The sequence below is a fragment of the Trichechus manatus genome, unplaced genomic scaffold (assembly GCF_000243295.1).
Source record: "Trichechus manatus latirostris isolate Lorelei unplaced genomic scaffold, TriManLat1.0 scaffold00046, whole genome shotgun sequence".
In the NCBI taxonomy this organism is placed as follows: Eukaryota; Metazoa; Chordata; class Mammalia; order Sirenia; family Trichechidae; genus Trichechus; species Trichechus manatus.
The window spans coordinates 6,447,385-6,465,553 of NW_004443982.1; the positions used below are offsets into that span (position 1 = coordinate 6,447,385).

Below are 18,169 nucleotides of genomic sequence, written 5' to 3' on the forward strand. Positions count from 1 at the left end.
CTCTGAGAGATGAGGAAAGAGAGGTGTAAGGGATAACACGGCTTCATTGCTCCTCCAGAGCCCTCACTTTGCTGGGCCCAGGGCGCTGCATACTGGCCCGAGGTCACACACTTGGCGGTGGCGCCAAAGCCACGACTCACTCCAGCACAGCTCCTGCTGTGCCAGACACGGGCGCCCTCTGGCGTCCCGTTTAGGAAGCGCAGCTGCGACTGCCTATGATCCAGCCCCGCGACCGCAGATGATAGCCAGGTACCCAAGGAACGGGTGCAGAGCACAGAGAGACGAGGGACCGCCGGCCCAGCCCGTAGGTCCGAGTGCGACAGCTGACCCGGCCTCCGTCCCACAGTTCGTGCGGGGCGCGGCCGGTGGACGAACAGGTGCGCGGGCGGGGGGCGGTGCTTGGGGATCCTGCGCACTGCGCGCGCCCCGCCCCCGCGCGGCTCCTAGCGCAACCCCAGCCGGACGCGAGGAGGAGGAGCTGCGGCGGCCTTTGCCACTCCGGCAGATCCGCGGCACCGCGGGAACCCGCCGACGGCGCGGGCTGCTGGTCCCCCCGCGGAGGAGGCGCGGGAGGTCCGGGGGCCATGGAGCCTGGTGACGCGGCGCGCTCTGGCCCGGGGCGGGCGGTCTGGGCGCTGCTGCTGCGGCTGCCGTTGCTGCTGCTGCTGCTGCCGCTGCTGCTGAGTCGGGGGCTGCGTGCAGCGGCCTCGGCCTCCTCCTCTGGGGCGGTGGCCGAGGACAGCACCGCCATGGAGGAGCTTGCAACTGAGAAGGAGGCGGAGGAGAGCCACCGGCAAGACAGCGTGAGCCTGCTCACCTTCATCCTGCTGCTCACGCTCACCATCCTCACCATCTGGCTCTTCAAGCACCGCCGGGTGCGCTTCCTACACGAGACTGGACTGGCCATGATCTATGGTGAGCGCTCTCTACCCCACATCTACCCCTATTCCTCCACCCATCACCCCCCAAACACGCCTCGGGCGGCCCAGCCGCTGCGCTCCTGCCCGCGCTGCACTGTGCTTCCCCTTCACTTGCTAACGTGTTTCGTTTCCTTTCCATTTCCCGCTGCGACGGTGGTGGTTCCCAAGGTCAACTGTCGGCATTTTCTACCTTTCTAATACCGTTAAAAAAAAAATCCACACCATTCCAACGTTTCTTCAACGGGAACCCAGGAAAATGAAAGGCACAAAGGCAGACCAGCCCTGTTCGCCCGTTCTCTCAGTTGTGTCGTCCCCCATTACCCCCACCCCACGCCCCAGTTCAGCTCAACAGGGTATGTGTGCGGGGGTGGAAGGTGGGTGACTTCACAGAGTCCGCACCACTCCCGGGGGCAGGCCACAGTGGGGATGGGGGCGATGGCTGAGGGTTTCTTGGCTTGGGAATGGGCTGGTGGGGCCTGTTGGATGTCACATCCATGGTCAGTCTGGGTGGGCAACCACTTCTGAGGTCTGTTCCCAGGTTTCATGTTGATAAAGCCAAGGGTGACGTACAGGGAGGGGTCATCTCTCCCACCAAGCCATGCCCTATGAGGAGCTATGACTTCAGGATAGTTCGTGAAGAAAATCGGCCTGTGAATTCCATCCACTAGCACATTTTCAGTTGAGCATAAAGTGCTGTGAAAGGTGAGCATGGTCTAGCACGCAGTGGTGCATCACTGTCAGGCCCAGGCAGAGAGACGGGCACATCTCCTGAGCTTATATGTCCCAGTGGTAAGTTATACCCAGTTGCTTGCCTTCTCCAAGAAAAGAGGAGCTTTTGTATTCCTCAGATTGTAACATGGGTAGAACTTTGAAGATCCGTTTCTGAGTGTATGGAGAAGAAAAGCAGGGTTTTAATTCTGGAGTCAGCTTTCTTTTGTTGTGAAGGGTGGACTGATGCCACCATCCTTTTTGGGATTTAATGGCATAGTGTCTTACATGCACAGAGGTTGGGTACAAATCTCTCATTATTACATGGATGTTGGTTAGCCATAATCTGAGTCATGGATTTATTTGCCCTATGCCCCCCCGCCCCCATACATGACTCAAACTGAAGCAAAATGTTCTCTTTTTGAGTTTAATTCAGTGGAGTTAAAGCCTAGGTTGATATCCTCATGTGAAATAGATAACTGTTCCTAATAGGGAACATTTTACTTCATCACCTATAATGGAGGGATATCTCCACTCACTTTCCATCCAGGGTTCCCTGATAGAGAACGGAAAGCAGACACTTTAATCTTTAATGTGAAAATTACCCTGGTCCTGGGCCTTGCTTCTTATGGTTATTGGTTGGTTGTTGGTAGCTGGTCTCACAGCCACCAGGCCTTCCCAGACAAACTGTATCAGACAAGGTTACACGGAGCTATAAGGAACCCTCCAGTTTTGAAGAGGTAGTGGCCTAAACAGATCTTGAATTGAAACAGGTCCAGGTCTAAAACTGAGTTTGGTTATTCCAAATTATAGGTCTGAACACAAACTTTGGCCTTGATACCTGGCTATTTTTGAGCTCTGTGGTTGTATCAGTCGCTAACAAATGATTCATGCCGCGGCTGCAGGTAAGCTGGGAGGTTTCCTGAACAGATAGTGGGCTGGAGAATTGAAGCATGTAATCTTTTCAGGCAATTGACTCTGAGGTATAATGCAGATGAAGATTACCTTTATAGGTACAGGTATGTGTTGCTTAATGCCTTTTCGTGCAATGTCCGACTGCATATACATCTGTGTGCTGGGGCACCCAGGTGTCTGAGTGCCAGGACTCCAGACCCCCATCTTGAGGTTGGAGCCCCACTTCTGCCTGGCTGCTGCACACCACCCAGAAGCCACCTAGTCTGTGGTGATGGAGGCCTAGGCCCAAACTCCCAAGCCAGGTCCCCCTCTGCTCCTGCAACTCAGCAGGTCCAGTCTCTGTGTTTTGCCTGGTGTGGTCCTGTAGGGCACCGATGGAAAGGTATGTACCCTGGATGCCCCAGTCCCAGCTTAGGCGCCCTCGGCCCTCTTGGCCTAACCGTCCCCTCCCCGGGCAGTTTCTCACAGGCGAGTTGGCCTTCCCTGCAGCTGGCTTAGCAGAGAAGGTGGCAACAGCTGGATGAAACCTGGCCAAATGCTCACCTGAGGCGTCCACAGTGGGAGCTCCCCGGGCTGCACAACAGCCCCCATGCCAGTGCACCCAGGAGCCCTGCACTCCGTGGACACAAGTGTTCTCGCAGTGTCGAAATCACATAATGTCCTATTTCACAGAACGTATAGTGGTCGTTAAGTGATGCATACCTGTATATAGATAGCCATGTGATGGGTATTAATACAATGCAGTCTATTCCACTTCTCATACTAGCTGAGTGAAGAAATTCAATTCCTGTGCAATTCAATTCTGTTCTACTTCCAACTGCACATGCAGTGCATCTCTTCTGACCCTAACCACCTGGAACTAGGTCAGACCTCACAAGTTAAGATTAAGACCTCACAGTCCACCAGATTGCCAAGTTTGATCAAGACTTCAGATGCCAGTGGCAAGCTTGGAGCCCTCAGGCTCTCCTCACTTCTGACCTGCTGGCTCCCACTGCTCCCTTTGGTTTGATAATTCACTAGAGCAACTCAGGAAAGTGTTATACTTAGGATTACATTTTTATTACAGCAAAAAGGATACAAATGAAGAGATGCATAGGGTGAAGTCTGGGAGGGTTCCCAAAGTAGAGCTTCCTTGTCCCAAAAAGACTTGATACTCTCCCATGTGTATCATTGTCTCTCACCAACAACGAAGCCCATGGAGCTTCCATGTCTAGAATCTTTTACTGAGACCTCATTACATAGGCATGGCTGATTGAATCATGCCCCCATCTCCTAACATCAGCTTATACCATTTGGTGGGTCTTTCTGGCATGGCCAGCTCCCACCTCAGTCACCTCATTAGCATAACCTGTTAGGTAGGTGTGGTTTGGAGCCTTCATCAAAGACATCAATCACTGGGGAAATTACAAGGTTTTAGGGATTATCTCTCAGGAACCAAGGACAGAGACCAAATTCTTTGGGTAACATTGATTGTAAATCTTACACCATGAAAATCATTTATAGCTGTTAGATCTAGTTCATTAAAGTACAGTGTGAAATGCCTTTAGGAGATTTGACAGACTCATAACTATATGCTCAAGTGTATGGAAAATAAGTAGGGATTTAAAAATATATTTTCTGATGAGCACTCCATATTCTCAGGAGTTCGATCACCTTTATCTTAAGGCTTAAAAACAACAGTAGAATTTTTCTTTACTGACGTGTACTTTTTAAACTCACTTCAGTCTTTTAGTCATTGGGTTCATGGTACAGTGTGCTGTTTCATTTTGTGAACAATCATGTTACTGAAATCTGGCTTAATTGACGATTGTTCAGGAAACTAAACATCATCTCATAGCATTTTGGTGTAATTTTGTTCTATATCTTTGAATTTTAGTGTTACTTTTAAATGTATTAAGAAATTTAGTTTGTCAATATGTGATGTTCTAGGTTATGCCATGTATTAGTATTTTGATGTGGATTGCCTGTAATTGTGAAAAAACATTTCTCGCTTTCTCTCAAGAATATTTGATCTTCTGTTTCAGGCCCCCCAAATCTGAATTCTGATGGCATTTGGTTAGCTGATTCATTATGTACGGGAGATTATTGCAACAGGAATTCTGATTTAAAAAAAATCAGTTTGAAAATCTTTGAACACTTATGTAAATGCAGATTTTCAGGACTTCACTTCTGTTTCTTAAGAGTAAGAAACGATTTCATTTCTCCGTATCAATAGAGGAAGTGAGTAATTGTCCTCTTGCCTCTGAGTAATAAAGAGCAGAAAGACCTAAGGATATATTTAAGTATCTGCTGTATGCTAGATACCCAACTTAATTTCTGGAGGTAAACAATTTAACTTTTAAATGTTTGTGAAATTTTATGAATAAAACAGTTCAACTGAATTTCAAAACCCTTTGCTTTGAAAATTAAAACATCTAATTTCTGCCACCTTTTTGTATTTAAAAGCCACTTAAATTTGAGAAACCAAAACAAAAAAACAAACCCATTGCCATCAAGTCAGTTCCAACTCATAGTGACCCTATAGGACAAAGTAGAACTGCCCCATAGGGTGAATTCGAACTGCCGACCTTTTGGTTAGCAGCCATAGCTTTTAACCACTACGCCACCAGGGTTTCTAAATCTGAGAAGGAAGGCTTTAATATTTAAAATAAATTGTAATATGTACATATTTACTGTTATATTCATAAAATATCTCTGAAAGGACACACAGTAGGCTAATAACATTGATTTCCTTGAGCGGGGGGCAACTGGATGGTTGTGAGGTAAGGGTGGGAGGGAGATGTCACTGTATACCCTTTAGTGCTTTTTGAATTTTGAAATATGGAAGTGTGTCGCCTAGTAATGTGTCCATGTCTCCATTCTGTGTCATTTGTGATGGAATTTTAAGATGCGCCTCAGATAAACCAGTTGGACACCCACTTCTCCCTATTTAACTCAAGTTATGTCATCAATTTTCTGTGACCTTTTAATTGTTGACTGTATCCGTGGGACTTCTGGAACCTTGTGCCTGGAATGGAGACAAAATGGGGAAAAGGGAAAGTTTTCCTTCCTCTCTTTTTCCCCTATTATCCCCAAAGATTAGTTGATGATAGGAGTACTTTGCACAAATAGATCCTGTAATAAGAGCTTGCTTGGGTGCAGAGGACCTAAGGACTATAAGAGATTCACTTAAGTTAATGCTTGACATTTAAATAGAAACAAACTCCCCCACCCACAGTTATAAGCACTCCTCCCTCACAAAAGACCCAGGCAGCTCTAAGGGAAGGTGACCACAAACCTGACTCTCTAGGGCGGTTGAAAGCAGCCTCCCAGACCCTGCCCCTGTAACTGCACATCAGGGCTTTGGCAAGGTGCTGGCCAGGCACCAGTCTAACCTATTTTGTCAGGAAAGGGAGCTCATACCAGCTGTTTGCTCTGTATGTGATTAAGTGCCATCCTAAAGTTACTAGGCCCAGTGTTATTTGTGCAGGAGAAATAGCAAGTGTTTGAGGCAGGGAAAGGTGGTATAAACAGACTATGTCAGTTAACTGTGGTTCCCTCTTAATGTGTACATAGTTCCACTTCCCCCAAAATGTTTTTGTGACAACTGATAATGGGGCCAAAATATCTGCTGTGCTAGCCTACCACCTGCTTCTCACTTCCCCCTCCTCCATGCCTATCAACTTTCCAAGTACATGTTGGTGGGCCTCTCCAGGTTCTGTGGACCATGGGCTCATTGTTGCTATGTTGGAGCTGGCTTATTAAGCACAGCCCAGCAGTGGGTTAGTAGGCAAGGTCTGAAAGGGGAAAATATGACTCCTTGCAGGAGCATGAAATTAACATTTGAGCCTGTGAGCAGATATTTTGGACCCCACCCTTCCTGGTTAATCAGGGGCCCCCTTTTTTAGAGCCCCTCACTTTAGCTCCAGATGGGGCAGCCCCATATAGTCTTGCTTTAGTGCCGGATACCCCTGGGTTCAAATGCTGGTCCTGTCACTTAGAAAGCTGTATAACATTGGGCAAGTTGCTTAAGTGCTCTGAGCCTCAGTTTCTTCTTTTGGAAAATGGAGATAATGTCATCTGCCTCACAGGATTGTTGTATTATTGAGAGATGGTAAGGAGTCAAGTGCAGTATCTGTCACCTAAGTACTCAGTAAATATTAGTTCCCATTCTCACTTTAGACTTTGTGATTCTTTGCCAAGCTTTGCTACTTGAGGTTTGTTCAGTAGAGGTTTGCTATAATTTTAAAATTCTTTTAGGACACAGTTAGTGGGAGTAAGGAGAATTGTAACTTTTTTGTTGGGCTGTTTGTTAATACCTAGAAAAGTTAAAATGCACATACCCTTTAATCCAGCAGTTTCAATTCTTGGACTTTATCCTTCAGAAATATTTGTACAAGTATGCTATGTTATATAGACAGCAATATTTATTGCAGCAGAAATAAGTTTCAATATTCATCAGGAAGGGACTGGTTAAATTAAAGAAGAGTGCTGCTAAGGAATACTATGCAGCCAGTAAAAAGAACGAAGTATTTTGCGATGTCCTCCTAAGGCAGCTGTCCACACATAGTATTGCAGAAAAAGCAATGTGCAGAACAGTATGTATTATCCCATTTGTTCTTTTAATAATTACGTAATGTACTACATAAACATCATGTATATACATATTACATATAATACATATGATCTATATATGATACATGTATCCTTCCTGGAAGGATACATAAACTTAACAATGGTTACTGCTTGGGAGTGGGAGCTGTTGCTGGAGAAAAAGGGGAGGTCTTACTTTTCTCTTTATACTCTTTATACCAGAGACATGTTACTTTGGCAGTTAAAAAATTTGTTAAAAAATAAAACAAATAACTTTTATATAGCAAAAAATGCATTTGTTGTTGTTAATTGCCACTCCGTTGATTCCATCTCATGGTGACCCCATGTGTGCAGAGTAGAGTAGAACTGCTTATAGGGTTTTCAAGGCTGTGACCTCTCAGAAGTAAACCACCAGGCCTGTCTCCTGAGGCACTCATGGGTGTGTTTGAACCACCAGCCTTTAGGCTACTAGTTGAGCGCTTAACTGTTTGTGCAACCCAGTGAGCCAAAAAATGCATTAGAAATACTAAATTGTAATGTGGTTGGGTTGCATTTCCCTTGAATGTTAAAATGTTCTTTTTCTAATAAATCTCTCACCATAAAGAATACTTTTGATTATTATTTAAAAGTTATAAATGAAAGTAAAATTTTTGCATCTTAAAAATTAGAAAAATGACATTTCCTAAAAGTGTTTCTTAGAATTTTCGAAATTTAACCTTTTGGGAATGATGTAATTAAAAAATCACCATTTTGCAACCCCCAGTGATAATGGCTTTAGATAAGGATCTTCAACGAATGCCAAAATCATACGTGAAAGGTTGTTGGGGAACACAGCGCTCTTGCAGTGCTGAGTATCACTCCACCAATTACTTTCTTACCGCTAAGGAAAAAAGATACCTTTACAGTGGAGAGGCCTGGAAGACACTATCTTAACCAGGTGATCAAATTGATTATTACTTATAGTGGGACTCTGGTATTATGTGCCTCCTGATGTGATGCAGTAAGAAGCATATAGCATGATCTATGGAGTATTCTTGCTGTAAATGATTAATTTGAGTCTAATCAATGATTTAGGTACATCTTTGTGGTGGACTGTTAACCGAAAAGTTCGAGGTTCGAGTCCACCCAGAGGCTCCTTGGAAGAAGGACCTGGTGATCTACTTCCACAAAGTCAGCCATTGAAAACTCTGTGGAGCACAGTGTGCTCTGAACCACATAGGGTCCCCATGAGTTGAAATCGACTCAACGGCAATTGGTTGGTCCAGTTTACAGGAACAATAGAAAATAGAGAAACAAGTTGTACGACACCATGAGAAAACAAACAAATCCTGAATATGGGGCAGTTTACAAGATAATTGTCCTGGTGTCTTCAGAAAGTCAATGTCAAGGGAAATAAAAAGGGAAGATGAGCGTTCTAGATTAAAGGAGACCAAAGAGACATAACCAAATGCAACACAAGAACCTTAATTGGCCCCTGGTTCATGAAAATGAGCTATAAAAGATGTTTTGGGGATGTCAGGGATATTTGAATGTGGACTGGGTATTAGATGATATTAGGAATTATTGTTATTTTTCTTAGGTGTGATAATGGAGATGCAGGCTGAAGTATTTAGGGGTGAAGTGTGTAAGTCTTAATGTTTGCAATTTACTTTCAAAAGGTCTAGTAAAAAAATGTTGTTATAAATTTTCACCGAAAACAAAATACTATTAAAAAAAATGTTGTTGTTAGTTGCCGTCGAATTGGCTCCAACTCATGGTGACCTTATGTGTAACAGAATGAAACGTTGCCCAGTCCCGTGCCATCTTTCATGATTGTTGGTATGTTTGAGTCCCTTGTTGTGGCTCTTGTGTTACTCTATCTCATTGAAAGTTTTCCTCATTTTCTCTGACCCTCTACTTTACCAAATATGATGTCCTTATGCACCCACACACACAGAGAAAACAAGTATGGCAAAATACTAGCAATTGTTAAATCTAGGTGGTAGATAAAAGAGGTGTGTTTTATACTCTTCTTTCAATTTTTCTGTATGTTTGGAATTTTTCGTTTAAAAATAGAAGATTGGGAAACAAGTTAACCTCCCTGTTAACCTGTTACTTGTTAACCTTCCTGGCTGAAAGGTTATATGGGTGAGGCTGTAGACATCCTGCTTGTTACTACCATTAAACTCTTTCTGGCACTGATTATTACTGTTCGAATTACTTTATGTGAGATGATGCTAGGTGTGATGGTTAATTGTATGTATCAACTTGGCTAGGCTGTTGTGCCCAGTTGTTGGGTAAAACACTAATCTAATTGTTGTTATGAAGTAGTTACATGTGGTTAAATCAGTTGGCCTTAAGTAAAACAGATTACTTTTCATAATGTGGGTGGGCCTCATCTAATCAGTTGAAGGCCTTAAGAGCATAAAGGGAGTTTCCCTATGGTGTATTCTGCCTCTAGACTATAAATGGACATTTTGCCATTTATAGAACTTTTTTACTCTTCCCATTGTCTGACCTACGAATTTGGGGATGCAAGCTTGCAGGAGTCTCCAGCCTGTCGCCTGACCTACAGATTTTGAACTTGCCAGCCCTCCAGAATTGGGTGATCCAATTCCTTGAAGAAAATCAATCAATAAATTTCTCTCTCTCTTTATGTATATATAAATAGATAGATAGATAGATATAGGTATATATAGATAGATACATATAGATATGTAGATATATCTATTATTTATCTCACTGGTTTTGTTTCTCTAGAGAACCCTGACTAAGTCACTAGACTTACATGACTTGAGAATCAGTAACTTTGTTTTAAGTTCAATTTTTTTTTTTTTAAGTTCATGTGTCTTTTAAAAATATTGCCTCTGTTCCACTTACAAGAGAATATACGTTAGGAGGCTTTTCTCTTTTGGTTAAAGCATGCTACTTGACTTTTATTCAGTATGGATAATTGTATTAGGGTAATTTAAATAACATAAACCAACCAAACCAAACCCATTGCCGTTGAGTTGATTCCGATTCATGGCAACCCTATAGGGCACAGTAAAACTGCCCCACAGGGTTTCCAAGGCTGTAATCTTTGGAGAAGCAGACTACCATATCTTTCTCTGTGGAGCAGCTGGTGGGTTTGCACCACTGACCTTTTAGTTAGCAGCTTGGCACTGTAACCACTGCACCACCAGGGCTCCTGTACTTAACACAAGAAAAGTTGAATTTTCACTCATGTAATGGTGTCTGGCAGATGACTCTCCAAGTGGTGATTCATGGAGCAGGTGCCTTCCCTCTTGTGGTTTCCTTATCCTTTAAAACCAACCAGTTTCAGTAGAGTCAACTCTGACTTATAATGACCCCACATGTATCAGAGTAGAACTGTGCTCCATAGGGTTTTCAATGGCTGAATTTTTGGGAGTAGATTGCCAAGCTTTTCTTCACTAGCACCTCTGGGTGGACTCAAACTGCCAGCCTTTTGGTTAGCAGCCTAGTGTGTTAACCATTTGCACCACCCAGGGACTCCTCATCATCCCTTAGGTTCTTGGAATCCTCCCCCTCCAGCCAATGAATGAGGAAAGAAAAAGAGACTCATATGGGGAAGACTTATGTGCTAAGCCTAGAAGTGTTGCACTTTGTTTTTCCTGCTTCTGTTGGACAGAATTTGGTCACAAGGCCGCATCTCACTGCAAGGGTGGCAGGGAAGTATAGTCTAGCTGGAGGAAGAGGACAGGTTTGGAAACCAACTAGCCAGTCTGTGTTGCCATATTTGATGAACACTTTGTCATATATTATCCAGAAATGTGAAATAGTAGGATTTTTTGTGTGGTTTGTTTTCCATGTTGGTTATTAACTTAATTTTTTATTTTAAGTAATCTAGTTTGAAGAGAGTATTCATCTGGAATTATGAAGTTATTTCCATAGACTGCTTTGCCAGTATTACTCAAGAGAGTGTGATCCTGAGACCAGCAGCATCAGCATCAGCATCAGCATCATCTGCGTGCTTGTTAGAAATAGCAAATTTTCAGGTTTTGCCCCAGACTTACTGACTTAGAATGTGTGGGAGTGGGCCCAGAAATGTGTTTTAACACATTATCAGGGTTTGTTTTCATTCTTTTTGCGTGCTAAAGTTTGAGACTCGTTAGGATATTTAAGTTTCACCCTTCAAATACTTTCACTATGTTGACTGTCAGTAAAAGTAGTAAAAAATGATAACAACCATTTACTGAGCACCTGCTATAATAGCCGGCTACTGTATTAAGTACTTTGCAAACTTTGAGCTGTTTAACCTTCACATTAAGTGTATGAAGACTGTAGTATTGGTTCCACTTAGTCAGATGAAGAAATTGAAACTTAGGTCAAGTACATCATTGTTTAGGGTCCCATGTTTGAAATGGGGAAGTGGGGATCTATGAAAGGATGAGATCAATATGGTTTAGGATGTATTTGGCCAGAATAGGGTTGAACCTGAATCCTGTTTCGATTACTTGTTTCCATGAGGTTTCTGAGGGAAAATCTATGCCTAGAGTACAGTAAAACTTGTGAAAGCCGGAACCTGTGTAAGGTGGAAACCTGTCAGAGAAGGAAAACTCAAATATTTTCCACTAAAACAAGCAATAGAAAAGTGGTAAGACTGCACCCTGTCAAAAGGCAGAAAACTTACGAGACCTGGAAAAACAAGGCAGTCCAGTCGAATTTTGGCTCTCACAGATTTCACTGTATAAAACAAGCAAAGTGACCTTTTACCATTACCTGGGGCTTTGGCCCCAAGCTCCAGTGTAGAACTGTAAGAAGTGAGGCTGGTTCATGCGGAGGACTCAGTTTTCCTATGCTAGATGGGCCTGGGGGTCTTGAACCTGAGTGGGGCCAAAATGCCTGCTCATTTTCACCCCAGAGGCCACACACTCCCAAGTGTTGCTCCACTGATACGAGAGAAGGCTCCTACTACCAGTGTTAGGCAAAAATGCCAAGAAATGTTCAGAGCAGGCCTTCAGACCAGTTCTAAATGGTTCAGTCATGGCCGACGGAAGCAAGGGCCACATAAGCGCTGCATAGCAACCAAATCCCTTGCACGACGGCTTTTGACGTGAATAGGAAACAGGCAGCAAACAGGTAGCTGTGCCCTGCTGGAAGATGGTGGCCAACAGCACCACTTTGAATGTGTGTTGCTTTCCACAGTCCCGCCAATAATTTAAACTCCCATATCAGGCTCCTGAAAGTTTCCTGATGTGGGAGATTAGATCATTGGCAGGACTGTGGAGAGCGACACACATTCAAAGCAGCATGGTCGGCCGTCCTTGAGCGAGCCGCCTCTGCCTGTTTACTACTCAGATCAGTAGCCAAGGTGCAAGAGATTTGGTTGCTATGCAACATGTATGCAGCCCTTGTTTCTGTTGGCTATGACCGAACCACTTCCAACCGGTTGGAAGTCCTACCTTGCTTCTGTTTAGAACGGGCTAGAAGCCCTGGTTCACAGTGGCTGCTGCAGGCCTTCAGTGGGAGCAGTTACATAAAAGCTTTCTTATCTCTCGAGATCACTATCACAGAGGTGGTGGTGGGGGTAGATCTGGGTCTGTGGAGCTCTCTTGTCTGTCTGCTCTTACTGTGCTAGTTGTGATGGACATCTCAGAATCTCTAGAGAGCTTTTCCAAAATACTTCACAATGTAAGCCCCAGGTAGGCAGAAACATCTATCGTTTGTTTGCTGTTGTCTTCCCAGCTCCTAGAACAGTGCCTGACCTATAGTAAACCAAACCAGTTGCTGTGGTCTCGATTCTAACTCATGGTGACCCCATGTGTGTCAGAGTAGAACTGTGCTCCATAGGGTTTTCAATGGCTGATTTTTTGGGAGTTGATTGCCACGCCTCTAGATGGACTCAAACCTCCAAACTTTTGGTTAGTAGCCAAGTGTGTTAACTGTTTGCACCACCCATTGACTCTCAACACATATGAGAGACAACATCATCAGACCCTGCTCTGCTGTGCTATAACTGTGTGTAACACGGCAAATCTGTGATGTACTCCCAGGTTGTATCTGATTTCTAGATAGCCAGGAGGCCGTGAGAAGCAGACAGTATACAACAGATGAGCAGTTCCCCCTGGCTCATAAGCGGGCCAGGAGAAGATGACGACCTCCACACACATCCCACTCATGTCGTGGGTGAAATACTTAAATGTGACAGTTATATGACACGCTGCCCTCCCCCTGGGCTTCTGGAAACTGTCCTGGTGGATATAGGTTCTTCCACGCCTGCCTTCCATGCCTGGCATCGTGGCTGAGGGACACAATGGGAGCCTACCTTCTGCCAGTCTTCCCCTGGCCAGGTAGGTCCACTTAGGTGGGCTGTAAGCTTAATGCTGTATGTGCTACCCGTAGCCGAAGAGACAGAAAAATCTCTCCCTGAGCTATTTTATACCCCCATCCTATGTGACCTTACATGGAGAATTTTCCCGCTTGACCAGACATCTTGGTGCCTTGCCTAGGACTGTATCTCTTTAACCCTGCTTGACATTTAGAAAACCATTAGTCTTCCAGCCCAAAGATGCTGGAACGGGGAAGACCATAGCCTCTAGGCTTGTCTGAAGGAGTGCCTCCTTACAGCATAGTAGGTACTCTGAAAATATTTGTTTAATGAATTATATTTTGTTAGTCAAAAAATAAGATGTTGTAGCACTTCTTAACATTAAAAGTCCTTCCTTCAAGTTCTCGTGCCTCAGATTCACACTGACAGTGGAGTTTTTGAGAAGGAAACTTTGAGCATGAGGACATTTCCCTGAATTGCAGTGGACTGTTTAAGGAAGGAGAATGAAGTGATAGGTAAAGATATAAATATGTGTTTCTGCAGAACATCGTGTGTTTAGCTAATAAGCCACATGGAGTTTTTTAAAAAAATGAAAGATTCTGTATTTTCAGAAACACTACAATCTCTGGGGAAGAATAGTGTAAGTCTTATATTTTGTTAAATTTGTTTGACATGTTACTAATCACTAAAGAGAGTAAACATCCTGAAGGCTGATCTTTTAAGTTTTACTGTAAGTTCCTATAACATATTTTCACTGAGAAGCTGTAAAGTGAGAACTGTCTTCTAACTAGGGTGTAAGTGATCGTATATAGAGTTTAGGTTCATACTCAACAATTCTTTCCTAACCCTCCCCACCACTCCTGAAATGTGTTTTAGGTAAAGACATATTTACCTCAGATTAACTTGGGTTATTAAAAGGGTTGATGCTCAGATTACTATGTGCTGAGTTGTAGAACTAATCAGGTGCGACAGAGACTCCTGTTACCTCCCAATATCCATTTTCCCCTTCATCTTTCTAACAGAACCCTGATTTATAACTTGGCATATTACTGTGCATTGAAAACACTGCATTTCTTGCCAGACATACAAACGAACCTTATCAATTAGTAGCATAGGGAATATTTCACCGGCCAGGTTCCCAGGAGCTATTGCAAGGGTCAGTCACATGCTCTCCTAGAAGTGGCATCCTCAGACCCGCTATGTTAACTCTTATTTGGCTGCAGAGTAACATGTGGTGTCAACTGGCTGTTAGCTTTTTGTGTTCTTTGGTTTCGTCTACACTATTTTTTTAAAATAATATATTAACATTTATTAATCATCTTTTTTAAATGATAATCTGGACTTTTCTGTTTTGTTGTTTAGTTTTATGGATTCTAACATATGTATATATATGTGCAAGCACCTCCATAGTCAAGATACAGGTTGGTTGCATTATCCTAAAAAACTCTTATGCTCTCATTCCACCCTGCCAGCTCCTGATCTGTTCTCCATTACTATAGTTACGTCTTTTGAATATGTTATATAAATGGAATCATACAGTATGTAACCTTTGGGGATTAGCTTTTTCACTCAGCATAATGCCTTTGAGATTCATCCAAGTTGTTGCGTGTATCAGTAGTTCCTTTTCATTGCTGAGTAGTGTTCTTTTGTATGGATATACCCTAATTTGTTTATTCATTCACCGGTTGAAGGACATTTAGGTTGTTTCCAGTTTGTGGTGATTATGAATAGGATGGCTATAAATATTAGTGTACAGGTTTTTATGTGAGTGTAAGTTTTCATTGCTCTAGGGTAAGTACTTAAAAGTGAGTGTCTTAGTTATCTAGTGCTGCTGTAACAGAAATACCACAAGTGGGTGGCTTTAACTAACAGAAATTTGTTTGCTCACAGTTTAGGAGGCAAGAATTCCAAATTCAGTGTACTGGCTCTGGGGGAAGGCTTTCTTTATGTGATGGCTTTGGAGGAAGATCCTTGTCTCTTCTGAGCTTCTGCTCCTGGGCGATCTTCATGTGGCTTGGCATCTCTCTTTCCTCTCATTTCTGCTTTTCTCCCTTGCTTATTTCATCTCTTTTATATCTCAAAAGAGATTGACTTAAGACACACCCTACACTAATCCTGTCTTGTTAACATAACAAAGATAACCCATTCCATTATAATCTCATTCCAAATGAGATTATAACTGCAGGCATAGAGGTTAGGATTTACAACACATATTTTTTGGAGACACAATTCAATCCATAATAGTCCACACTTTGCCTCCCCAAAATTTATGTCCTTGCCACATGAAAACACATTCACCTGATCACATTATCCCAAAAGTCTTCAGTCAACTCCGATTCCAAAGTCTCATCTTCTGAATCATCTAAATCAAATATGGGTGAGACTTTAGGCATATTCCATCCTGGGACAAAATTCCTCCTCATCTGTGAACCTGTGAAATCTAGAATACAAGTTATCTGTTTCCAAAGTACAATGGTGGAACAGGCACAAGGTAGACATTTTCATTACAAATGGGAGAAATTGGAGGGAAAGAAGAGATAACAGGCACCAAGCAAGTCTAAAACCCGGCAGAACAAATTACATTAGCTCTCAAGGCTTGAAAATAATCATCTGTTCTCTGAGACCATCTGGGCAATGACCACACCCTCCAGACTCTGGGTGTTGGCCACCCTCTGGATTCTGGGTGGAAATCCCTCAGCCCTGGGCTTAAGCTCTGCCTTCCAGGCCTACTGGGATGACAACTCTGCTCCCTTGGCTCGGGGCGGCCCCATACTTCTAGTCCATCTGAGTGGAGACCCCACCCCCTAGGACCTGGCAAGCCCCATTTTTCTGCCCCTTGGGCATAGAAACCTTGCCCCCTCAGCTTTGGGCAGCGGCCCTATCTCCCTGGCACACCTTAACCGTAGCTCCACACTCTGAAACCAAGTTGGCGAAGATCCAACTCTTTGAAACCTAGGAGGCTGTGACCTCACTCTTTGAGATCCAGAAGACTGTGGCCCCATCCTTTGAAATGAAGAAGGCCCTGCTTCTCTGCTCCTTCCAACAGTTCTGCTGACCTACCAGCTGTTCCAGGGATGGTCCTTTTCTTTTCTTGGAAGACAACAGGTGTAGCTCCTTTGGCCTGTTTCCTGCCTGTAGAATTCCAAGGGGTGGACAGGATTCTGTCCTTTCATTCTTTCTCTGTTCCCTTCAGTCTAAGCTGATGAGTTTTCTGCTGTGGTAGTTGGTTAGGTCCATCAGTCACAGGCGTAATCTCTTTAACAAAAGATTGTGTAGCTACATCCTTGGTGAAAATTCTAGGGCATGTGTCTTTAGTTTGAACAACAGAATTTTCCAAATCTTTAAATTCTGTTTTTTATTTTACACAGTTTAAGTCTCTTTCGTCTTGCATTTTACTATAAGCAGCAAGGAGAAACCACGCGGCCCCTTTAAGATCTTTCTTAGAAATCTCCTCAGTCAGATATCCAGGTTCATCACTTACAAGTTCTGCCTTCTACCAAACATTTGAACATAATTCGGACAAGTTCTTTGGCACTGCATAAAAAACATTGCCCTTCCTCCCTTGTCCAATCACATGTTCATCATTTTCTTTTCAAGCGTCACCAGAAGCACATTTAACCTCCACATTTCTAGCAGTATTCTATTGCTGGTGCCATATGTATTCTCTAAGATGATTAAGACTTTCTCTATAGCTCTCCTCACTTCCTTATGAGCCCTCACCAGAACTGCCTTTGACATCTGTAATTCTACCAACAGTTCTTCAAGGCAATCTAGATTTCTGCTATTAGACACCTTAAAACTCTTCCAACTTCTACTCATTACCCAATTCCAAAACCACTTCCACATTTTAGGTGTTTAGGTTAGAGCAGCACCCTACTCCTGGTACCAAATTCTTAGTTATCTAGTGCTGCTGTAACAGAAATACCACAGGTGGGTGGCTTTAACAAACAGAAGTTTATTTTCTCACAGTTTAGGAGGCTAGAAATCCAAATTCAGGGTGCCGGCTCTAGGGAAAGGCTTTCTGTCTGTGTTGGCTCTGGAGGAAGGTCCTTGTCTCTTCTGAGCTTCTGCTTCTGGGCATTCTTCATGTGGCTTGGCATCTTTCTTCCCTCATCTCTACTTCTCTCCCTTGCTTGTTTCATCTCTTTTATATCTCAAAAGAGATTGACTTAAGACACACGCTATACTAATCCTGTCTCGTTAACATAACAAAGACAGCCCATTCCCAAATGAGATTATAACCACAGGCATAGAGGTTAGGATTTACAGCACATATTTTGGGGGGACACAGTTGAATCCATAACAGTGGTATTGCTGGGTCATAGGGCAAGTGTACGTTTAATTTTATATGAAAACTGCCAAACTGTTTTCCAGAGTGGCTGTACATTCCAATCTGTACATTCCAACGAGCAGCGGATGAAAATTACAGTTGCGTTTTCATCAGCACTTGCTATTTATTGTCCGCATTTTTTATTTTAGTCGTTCTGATAGATTTATGGTGTAAACGGTTAATGTGCTTGGCTGCTATTTGAAAGGTTGGAGGTTAGAGTCCACCCAGAGGCACCTCAGAAGAAAGTCCTGGTGATCTACTTCTGAAAAATCAGCCATTGAAAACCATATGGAGCACACTTCTACTCTGACACACATGGGGTCACCATGAGTTGGAATCAGCTCCATGACATCTTTTTTTTTTTAAATAGATATGTAGTGTCATCTCGTTATGTTTTAATTTACATTTCCCTAATGTCGAACATCTTTTCACATGCTTAATTGCCATGCCTAT

General features: G+C 43.3%; 1 protein-coding gene across 1 annotated transcript in view; it reads left to right on the forward strand.

Moving 5' to 3' along the window:
* Positions 1-454: 454 nt before the first annotated feature.
* SLC9A7 (solute carrier family 9 member A7) overlaps positions 455-18,169 on the forward strand; it is a 219,560-nt gene continuing 201,845 nt past the window's right edge. Inside the window, exon 1 of the mRNA XM_004376907.2 lies at positions 455-915. Coding sequence (XP_004376964.1) covers positions 585-915 — 331 coding nt within the window. The 5' untranslated portion in view covers positions 455-584. The remainder of the gene's footprint in view (positions 916-18,169) is intronic.